Source organism: Neophocaena asiaeorientalis, unplaced genomic scaffold, assembly GCF_003031525.2.
Source record: "Neophocaena asiaeorientalis asiaeorientalis breed wild unplaced genomic scaffold, Neophocaena_asiaeorientalis_V1.1 scaffold177, whole genome shotgun sequence".
NCBI classification, from domain to species: domain Eukaryota; kingdom Metazoa; phylum Chordata; class Mammalia; order Artiodactyla; family Phocoenidae; genus Neophocaena; species Neophocaena asiaeorientalis.
In genome coordinates, this window is record NW_020172779.1 from 8,298,001 (window position 1) to 8,308,916 (window position 10,916).

General features: G+C 47.3%; 1 protein-coding gene across 2 annotated transcripts in view; it reads right to left on the minus strand.

Annotated features, from left to right (window-relative positions):
* The window catches only part of ANXA13 (annexin A13), a 57,112-nt gene that overhangs the window by 22,815 nt on the left and 23,381 nt on the right, over positions 1-10,916 (minus strand). For both annotated transcript variants that reach the window (XM_024741257.1, XM_024741256.1), the window contains one exon: positions 9,792-9,864. In XM_024741257.1, the coding sequence (XP_024597025.1) occupies positions 9,792-9,864 (73 nt within the window). The remainder of the gene's footprint in view (positions 1-9,791; positions 9,865-10,916) is intronic.

The window sequence follows — 10,916 nt, forward strand, 5'->3', positions numbered from 1 at the left end:
TCACTCACCTCACTGGAGCCACATTTGTCGGTAGGTCAGGCACTTTCAGAAATCCTGAAACATTACGTTCCTGCTCCCGCCGTTCCTCTAAAGAGCATTGCTTATATATCTCTAGAGTCACTGCATGTTAGGTAAGCTTTCATCAGATTATATAATATATACATAAGACTGCATGTATGTGACATTCTAAGCTTGGTACCTAGGCCATAGGGAGCGGTCACTGAAAGGTAGTGTGTACTATTAGGTGCCATGTACTGCCGTCTTCCTTGGGTGAGTGGGGCTGTTGGGTCCGTCTTGCCTGTCAGATCTGCTCTTCTAGGGTGTGGTACTATGCATACCACTGAAGGAATGAAAGATCATTTTAGGACCGTTTAAGGTTTTAATAGTTATGTGTTTTTGTGAAATGCATACTGGATTTCAAAGACTTGGTGTAAAAAAAGGGTGTAGAATATCTCAATAATTTTTTTTAATTTTAAAAAAATTATTTGTTTTATTGATTTATTTTTGGCTGCATTGGATCGTTGTTGCGGTGTGCAGGCTTCTCACGGCGGTGGCTTCTCTTGTAGACCACGGGCTCTAGGCACGCGGGTTTCAGTAGTTGTGGCTGGAGGGCTCTAGAGCGCAGGCTCGGTAGTTGTGGCGCACGGGCTTAGTTGCTCTGCGGCATGTGGGATCTTCCCGGACCAGGGCTTGAAGCCGTGTCCCCTGCATCGGCAGGCGGATTCTTAACCACTGCGCCACCAGGGAAGCACTAGCTCAATAATTTTTATACTGATTACCCGTTAGAATGTTAATGTCTTTAACTAAACAAAATATATTATTAAAATTAATTTCACTTGTTTCTTTTTACTTTTAAAAAATGTGGCTTCTGGAAATTTGGAAATTCCATGTGTGGCTTGCATTATGTTTCTTTTGGGCAGTGCTGCTCCAAGTCTCACTTTTACTCTCTGGTAGAAGGAAGTTATGACAATCTGATCGCGTAGGGGCTGTGAGAGGATGAGACAGAGACTCTAAAAATTCGTATCTAGACAATAGTAAAGCTCTGTTCGGATATTATCACTTTGTCCATCCTGGCACTGGCAGACCTCCCATCTGACTCCTCTCTTGTAACCTGGCTGTTGCGGGACACCTACTATTATGTGTTAAATTGTGTCTCCCCCGAATACATTGAAGTCTTAACCCCCAGTACCTTAGAATGTGACCTTATTTGGAAATAGGTCACATTCTAAGGTATGTAAGTAATCGAGTGAAAATGAAATCATTACGGTGGGACCTAATCCAGTATAACTGGTGTCTTTATAAAAAGTGGAAATTGGGGCACAGAGGGAGACTCACACAGAGGGAGATGGTGTGAAGGGACACAGGAGAACTCCGTGTGAGTTCGGAGGATCGGAGTGATGCATCTACAAGCCAAGGAACGCCTGTGGCTACCAGAAGCTAGAAGAGAGGCATAGAATGGTCCTTCCCTAGCACCTTGCGGGAGGATGGCCTGCTGACTTCTTGGTTTCAGACTCCTGGCCTCCGGCATTGAGAGACAATAAATGTCTGTTTAAAGACACCCAGTGTGTGGTACTTTGTTATGGCAGCCCTAGGAAGCCAGTCCATCCACTGTCCTCAGCAGTATCTCAAGACTTCAAGAAAGGAATAAAAAAAACCCCTCTTCACAGCCCAAAGTCTGGAGATTTCCTACATTAGCCTGTTCCTGGCCCTCCTCTCAATGTCTGCTGCCTGTAAATAGCACACTTGGCAATTTTTCAGTGGAATTGAATTAGTTGGACTTGTACGTTAGCTCCTGTTCCGCTGAGAGATCAGGATCCTGAAGGAACAAAACACGGGGCAGATGCATTTTGATAGACGGGTTGGGAACAGGAGAAATCTGGGTCAAGGTTGCGGGAAGGGCTGAAGAGGGACCTGGCTGGAGACGGGGAAGGGAAGAAAAGGGGTGTTGCCAAAGACTTCAAGCGTTTGACTCTGGCCCCAGCCCTCAGTGCCACGTTTGGAAAGCCAGTGCTGGGACTTAGAAAGACTGCTCTGACCCAGGGGTGAGAGAGCTGTGCGCTGCTCCTAGGACAGCCATCAGCTCTGTGTCCGTGGACTGTTCACCTAGTCTCAAGGACTAGTTCCACCTTTACGGTTCTGGGAAGATCTAGCTCTCTGATTCCAGTTGGAGAAACAGAAAATTCTAGGATGAGTTCACTTGCAAAAATAGTCAGCGTTCGTTGCCTGCCTCATTCCGGCTCACTTCCAGCACTTATTTCTGTCCTTCCTCTTCATTTCCTCCTGTAGCCTCACCTGCGTACTGTGTATCCAGTTACTTCCTCTGTGACATTGTTTCTTTTTAACCAGGGGAGTGCCAGAAATCTCACCTCAAAAGGGATTTCTTTTTCTCATAAAAAATCTCTGGGGCTTCCCTGGTGGCGCAGTGGTTGAGAGTCCGCCTGCCGGTGCGGGGGACGTGGGTTCGTGCCCCGGTCCAGGAGGATCCCACATGCCGCGGAGCGGCTGGGCCCGTGGGCCATGGCCGCTGAGCCTGCGCGTCCGGGGCCTGTGCTCCGCAACGGGAGAGGCCACAGTGGTGAGAGGCCCGCGTACCGCAAAAAAAAAAAAAAAAAAAATCTCTGAATCCAGTCCCCCAACTTTTTTTTTTTTCACATGGGCTGCTCCAGCCCAGGTCTAGGGCCTCCGCATCTCAGACCTTTACCCTTACAGTTGTCATCTCTGGAAGGAGGCTTCCTGCCTCCCAGGTGGCCCATTCACTGTATTGTGCCAGCCAGGAATGGAGGGGTGCGGGTGCTCACCCCTGGCTCTCTCTTTCCCCTCGCCCCACATCTAATTTGAAGACCTCACCATTCACCTCCTTGGTAGCCCTGAGACCCACCCATCGCTCTCCATCCTCACCTCTGTTGTATCATTCACCAGAGCTGATCCCCAGATGGTGTTCCTGTCTTACTCTCACCTTTTCCAATCAGCATTCACAGTCTCCAGAGTGGCCTTTCTGTGGAGCAGATCAGCCTGAACCTTTCCATCTAGGCTCCTTCAAATCCAGAATAACAGCCTGGTCTCTTGCCTCTGCCTGCAACATCTTTAGCTTCAGCCCTCACCTTTATTCCCATTCTTCTTTCAGGACTCAACTCGCTGGACTTTCCTGGGACACCTGCCGGTGTCCCTCACATTACCTGTCCTCCTCCTCTGTCCTGTCTCTGCCACCCCACACTGCAAGTCCCATGGGGGCAGGGGGCTTTGCTCATTGCAATATCCACAGAGAAGGCTCTCAGTGTTCATCAGACTTGACCTGCTGAGTGAACGAATGTGGAAATGCATGCATGGAGAAGTTTGCACTGCATTATGATGGAGCTGGTCTCTGCTTAGTTGTAAGCTGTGTGTGCTACTCACGTGGCCTGTACGTAGCAGGGACCAATAGGAAATCCTCTACTCTGTCGCTATAGTCAACCCATATCTGCATAATTCAGGAAAATTGAGTTAAAATTTTAAAAATAAGGTGTTTTAGACTTTCCTTCCTGAGTGTTTTTTTTAAAAGGAGAGCAGAAAGCAAAGCAGTCTGGGGATGTCCCAGCAGCAGCCTGGAGGTCGGGGAGAGCCTGGAAATGACTAGATTTCTCTCGAGCCCTTTGAGTCCGGGTATCAGGTTTATCCGGGGAGCTGTCCCCACTACCCGACTGAGAAGCGATTTAGCAAACAGTGACCTCATTTTACATTTCACAGTATGTGTGTCATATAAGCAGTCCGTGCGGTGGAACGCTTTCCTGTAAACATTTACAGTGATTTGAGGCACTCGGGCCAGTCCCCAGTGGTTCTGGGAAAGACTTTTTAAAAAACTGAGAAAGGAAGGAACCTCAGCTCTGTTCATCTGACGCAGTAATTACACAGTAGAGGTCAGAACTGGGTGACCGTCAACCCCGGGAGTGCCACAGGGCCTCCTGGCTTTGGCTCTTCCAGCCATTTTCTGGGAACACACCGAGCTGAGTCTCAGCAGGGTGGGGACCTCTGGGTTTGAAGTTCCCTCCCCGATACCCCTGGGACTCTGGTGCCTAATGAGTGAGCCGCTTCCCAGCAGGCCCCAAAGCCAGCCACAGCCGTCTCTGCCCATAGCAGCTCTAAGCCCCTGTTTTTCCCTCTAAGCCCCTGTTTCTGTGTTTCTCGGAGGGAGAATGACAAACATCCTCTTACATTTCAGAGAGGATAATAGGGGCTTCCCTGGTGGCGCAGTGGTTGAGAGTCTGCCTGCCGATGCAGGGGACACGGGTTTGTGCCCCGGTCTGGGAAGATCCCACGTGCCGTGGAGCGGCTGGGCCCGTGAGCCATGGCCGCTGAGCCTGCGTGTCCGGAGCCTGTGCTCCGCAACGGGAGAGGACACAACAGTGAGAGGCCCGCGTACCGAGAAAAAAAAAAAAAAAAAGAGAGGATAATGAATGTTGGGGTCCACACACTATCCACACGTCATCTTCAGAAGGGCCTTGCTGGGATGGGGGCAACAGGGTGGGCATGGAGCCCTGAGAGGAGGGCCTGACAGTGTCAGCGTCAGGGGTTCTGGGTTAACCAAGACCCAGACCAAGCAGGTTCTCAGGAACCAGGAAAGCAGGGGCACCAAAGAAACCACAAACAAGGAAATTGTCAGTTTTATGATATTTGTAAGAATCAAATATTATTTTATGGTACAGCATTCTTATTACTTTGACTTGCACAGGTGGGTGAATGGCTGAGGAGTGCACATAAACTTCTTGATGCCTAGGGCCTCTGACCTCACTCTACCTGATACAGTGGATGCATGTGGCTATTGAGGACTCAAAGCGTGGCTGGTCAAGTTGAAATGCTCTGCAAGCATAGACTACATACGGTCTTTTGGAGACTTAATTCAAAAAACGGGACGTCAAGTATCTCATGAATAACTTTGATATTGACTATCTGTTGAAATGATATTTTTGATACAGTATTGAGTTAGCTAAAGTATAATTAAAATTAATTTCACCAGCATTAAAAAAAAATTTGGCTTCTCAAAAATTAAAAATAGGGACTTCCCTGGTAGTCCAGTGGTTAAGACTCTGAGCTTCCAATGCAGGGGGTGGGGGTATGATCCCTGGTCGGGGAACAAAGATCCCACATGCCTCGTGGCCAAAAAAAAAAAAGCGGTTTGAGAGAGGTCTGTTTAAAAAAATATTAAAAGTGATCTGTATGCCTCACCTTGGTGGCTGTTGGACAGCATGGCCCTAGACATTTAAATCCAGACCTTGCAGGGCTGGTATAGCAACGAGATCTTGCAGACGACTTTTGCCAATGGTACGATTCTGCTTGGTCTTGCTCTTGTTAGTAGAGGTGGGAATTCTAGACCTTCATCCAAATGATATCTTTTCGAGATGGCCCTAGGTTGCAGCCACCCTACCCTCATCTCATATCTTTTTGACCTTGGGCAAGTATTTAACCTCTGAGCCTCGGCACTCTCATCTGTTGTCATTACAGTACAACTTTACAGGGGTGTTGGTAGGGTTACACAAGGTGATGTACGTGTGGTACCCAGCACAGAGCTTGGCACCTAGAAGCGGCTCTCCAACAGTCACCAGCACAAGAATGGCCTCGCCTTGTGGCCGCACCCACAGGAGGGGGTGGAGTACACGGCAGGGCTGGCATTCAGTAGGTGCTCCATCTGTGCTTGGCGAACTAAACTAGTGTGGTGGCTAAGAGCTTGGGGATTTATCATAAACCACAGCTGACTCATTCCCACACCCACTGCAGCTCCTGTCTCCAACCCACATCCAGATGCCAGGCCCTCACTCGAGAGGCAGCAGGGAGACACCTGTGAGGCTGGCTCAGCCGCTCAGCACAGCTCAGAACTATAAACATCCTGACACTTGCAGGCAAACATACCTCCCAACAGCTGTTGTCCGAATACAGGATTAGCCAGGACGTGAGCAAGGACCAGCTCCTCTCTGCTGAGCTTTCCTCTGATGCCCCCAAACCAACCTGCTTGTCATCCTTCATTCCCAGCCCCACCCCACCCATTTATTCAACAATACTTACTCTGTAGAAATCCCTTCTACCACTTTCCTACCAGATTGTCTCCCACCCCAGCTCCTTTGGGACTTCAGCATTTCTTGGGCAAGGCAGACTGTTCTATAGTTAGATAGTTCCTTATACAGAAGCAAAAGATGTCTTCCTAGAACTTCCGCTGTGGATCCCAGTTCTTTTCTCTGGAGTCACACAAAGAGTTTATGGCCATCTGTATTCTACCACAGTACCCATTCCTAGGAAAGTAAATCTGCACTGATTTACCTCTAAGTAAAAATCTGGCACTTGTCTTCATAAAACATTACGCCAAGTGAAAGAAGCCAGACGCAAGAGGCCACCTATTGTATAATTCCAGGTGCATGAAACGCCCAGAATAGGCAAATCCATAGAGACAGAAAGTGGACCAGTGATTGACTGGACCTGAAGGGAGGATAAAGCGGGAGTGGCTGTGAATCTATGTGGGGTTTCTTTTAGGTGATGAAAATATTCTGGAATTAGAGGTAATGATTACACAATCCTGTGAATATACTAAACGCCACTAAATTATACGCTGTCAGAGGGTGGATTTTATGCTAGGTGAATTATAGCACGATAAGGAAAAGGAAAATTTAATAAAATAGCCTGTGGACTGAGATGACTCCTACCGGCCATTTCTTCTCAGCCCTGTCCCACCCGCTGCCTCTGTGCTTCAGGCAATGATAGGAATTGGTTCCATCCCAGTGTTCACCACTTACGGGGTTGTGGCTTTGGGCTACTTAACTTGTCACAGCCTCTTTCCTCATCTGAAAAGTGGATTTTTGTGAGAATAACTTAATGAGATTTTGTATATAAAGCGCTTGGCTCAATGCCTAGAATATTAAAAGTTCCCCAGTAGATGTAAGAAAATAAAGTTGAGGAAATTAATCAACCTTGCCCCTTGGTCCCTCTATCTTTTTTCTCCCAAGGTAATGCCCCCTCAAATGCCCTCACTTTCTTGTTCCTCTGGAACCCCTGATCAGCAAACCCGGGGTCAACCTAACATCCATTTCCCCTGTCCTCCCTTTAGGCTGCAGGAGAAAATCACAGAGCCGTGTGGGCTGAGCCAATGTGAAATCATGGTCTCTCTAGGCAACGGAGACCTCACAGGGGACCAGCAGTCATTTCCTGGTCATCTCTACTCAACGTCTATGCCAAAGCACCACTCACACCTCATACTACGTCGTCAAACCCAACACTTGGAGCAAATAACCTCGCCTCCCACCTTACTGAGCAATGTCACATTGCCAGGCCAGAGCTCCTTCAACGTTCTGCCCCTGTTACCCCCAAGAATGTATCAATTCCAGCTCTCAGTCGCACCTCCTCTTTCCATTCAAGGTCAATCCTGATATCTGTGGTTTGAACTTCCCCCTCCTCCAGGCTTTCTAAAATCTTGTTTTTGTCAGCAACCCCCTTTCCCTCCTGTATTTACAAGCTCTCCCTTTCAGTGGACTCCCTCTTTATGTGTCTAGTCTCCCGTCACCTCAACATTCTGTCAGCTGTGAGCCTCTCTCTTCTCTGATGGGATAGAACCTCATCCCCATTTTCACCCCAGTGAAGGGCAATGAGCCTTCTACTTCCAGCTGTCTGCTGAGAACCACTCTGGCAGAGATGGTCAATTTATTCTTAGCTGTAAAATCCAGCTCTCACTCTTCATCTTACTTGACCTCAGGGTGGATAGGGTTTTATACTGGTTCCCACTCCTTTCTTCTGGGAACTCTCTTTTCCCTTTACTTCTGGAGACACATTCTCTCCTGTTTCCCATCTTGTCTCTTTGGCCACTCCTTCCTGGTCTCACTTTTACATTTGCTTTAAATGCTGGGATTTCCTGCATCTCTCCTCTCTTTACACAGACTTCCTGGGTGAGCGCATCCTCACCCATAGCTTCAACCACCACCCACGTGTTGGTGTCTCCCAAGTCGACCGTCTCTGTCCACGTCTCTCTCCCGGGTTCTAGACATATTTCTACTAACGTGGATCATTCCATTGGATTTTCTCAGACACTTGAATTCAACATGTCTAAAGTAAGCCCTACACTTTCACCAGCACACTGGAGGCTCCTTTTATACTCCTTTTCTCGATGAATGATAACACCTATCTCGTTCCCTGAGACAGAAACCTGGGGGTTCTTTCTGACTTCTCACTTTACCTCGCACGCCGACTGGTCTGTGACCAACCCCTGTGGTGTCTGACCATTAATGCCTCAAATCTTTTCCTTCTTGTCTGTACTCACTGCCCAGCAGCCTCATCATCTGTCCCCTGGTCACCTCCGAACTTGTCCCCCTATCTCCCTTCCCACCGTCCTCCCGTCAACTCTCTGTGCTGCTTTCCAGATGAATTCTTGCTCGATTCCACCTTGTTTCAGAATAAAGTGCAGGTCCCTAAACATGTCACACATGACCCTCCAGAGAAGGTGCTTAATAAGTGTTTGTTGCTTTGTTGAGTGAATGTGAGATGTGTGTTAAAGAGCTCTGAAGGCCCCCATGGAGATGAAAGCTGCCCTAAGCTAGGAAGGTCATCAGCTGGTGGTCAAGAGCAGGAAATTAATTCCTGCCTGGGCTTAATGCTAGCTGGACCACCTACTCACTAGATGTGTGAGTCCAGACAAGTCATTTAGCCCCTCTGAGCCTCACTTTAATCATCTGGAAAATTAGGATTAAATGAGGTTTGCTATTGTCAAATGAAGTAATGCATGCAAAATGTATGGCAAAAGAGTTCAATAAACATTACCTATTATTAGAAAGCTGCCTTTTCTGTACAGTTCCAGAACTTAAGATACCATTGAAGGCAGGTAAGTTTGTTCTTTGGCCTCCTCCTTTTTCTTCTCTTATTCAGTAGGGCTCTCAGCATGAGAAGTCGATACTGGCCACCTCCGCCTTCTTTTCCACTCAAGAGCTAGTATTCCAAATTATCACCCAAACTCCATACTCCACTGTCAAACCCATGTCTTTAGCAGGTAACTTTGCCTCACACTCATGGAGCCATGTCCCATTACTAGGCATGACCGCCTTCAGCCTTCTCCTCTTACAACACCCATGAATGTATCTATTTTTGCACTCAGTCTTCCCTCCCTCCCCTCTGCCCTCCCACTCAAGGTAAATCCTTCCATCTGAGCTTCAAATTCCACCTTCTTCCAAGCTTCTGGGACTAGAACCTTGTTTTATCAGTGACTTCCTTGGGTTCCAGAGCCTCTTTTCATGGCCCTAGCCCTAGACGCTCCCTCCCTCATCTCACCTTGTTCCTGGGTTTACCTTACTCCTGATCTCTTGCTTAGTCACCCATCCTTGGCCATGCACTTAGGCCTGGATGTAAATAGTTGCTCCAGTGTTGCCTCTTGATTCTCAACCTTGGCCACAGTTTTATCTCCACTTGCTCTGCTCGTAGATACAGCTTCCAGGTCCCTAATCCAGTTCTCATCAGCCCTGATTCCCTACCAACTCCCATAAAAGGCATCAGAGGGTTTAGATGACATTAGAATTGTATGAATGACACTTCTCATGAAGTTTCCCCCATCTCAAGTTCAAATTAAATGTCATAATATTAAATTTCTAGCTGTTATGTTGAATCCTGACAAGTAATAGGACCTGCTTATAACTTTGGGAACTTTTATAAAGGGAACCTTAAAAGTGATCAACTTAGCTTGGAAGATACGAGATAAGTGGGAAGTCATCTTCCTAAGATCGTGGGAAAGTTGGACATGAGATCAAGTTTAATCAACTTCAGTAGTAAATTAGCAAACAAAATATCTTTCATACCCATTCCTTTGCAGGCTTTGTTCAGCTTTTTGGCATCTCGATCAGCATCAAAACCCTGATCTTTCTCTTTGGCCTAGAAAAAAATAATTGAAAAGGTTGAGTGGACAATATAGGCATTTAATAATTATCTCTGGCTGAAGTTGGCAGCTAACGGGAAGACCAAGCAGTCATCCGAACGAGGGACCAGCCGCCGCTTTACACATGGGTACATGTGGAAATCAACTGGGGAAACTCTGGCCCCAGAGAGATGGCTGGTGCTCCCTGGAGCCAGCTGGACTTGGATGACCATGGAGAATGGCCCCCTGTGTTCTCGAGGACAATCAGCCCTGCCAAGTCGGGGAGAAGTGATTTTCATATTAACCCCACCTTTGTGTGTCTGTCTCTGAAACAGAGAGCAATACAGTGGACCAATGTCCTGGAATGCTGGTTTTCAACCTTCGCCACGAGACACAGTATGTCTAGAGAACAGGTGTTTTTGGCCAGAAGCTGAGGATTCTAGGATCTTATTACAGATCCATTTGACAATCTGGCTACAAGCTTTACCATTCACACAATGAGAGACATAATATTTAGCTTGCCAGAGATAAACCTATGGACGAGCAATAACAGAGTTATTGGTTTTTACCGCTCCTTGGGGAGAAAAAGTTCTGTATATATACTAATGTTTCCCATACTTCAGTCATTGGCATAATACATGCACTGAATGTCCACAGCTATCTATGTCTACATTATTATTATTTGCTTATTATTTTTCTTTCAATTGACCTACTTTGTTTTTGCTTATTTTTCAAAAAGAAACTTTCTATTAGCACTGAAGTGGAAAACCAGTGTTGCTTGCCTAAACAAAAGGTAAGCATAAAAATCAATGCATGGCTATTAAAAATTTACAAGATGTGGGCTTCCCTGGTGGCGCAGTGGTTGAGAGTCCGCCTGCCGATGCAGGGGACATGGGTTCGTGCCCCAGTCCGGGAGGATCCCACATGCCGCGGAGCGGCTGGGCCCGTGAGCCATGGCCGCTGAGCCTGCGCGTCTGGAGCCTGTGCTCCGCAACAGGAGAGGCCACAACAGTGAGAGGCCTGCGTACCGCAAAAAAAAAAAAAAAAAAAAAAAAAATAAAAGGGGGGG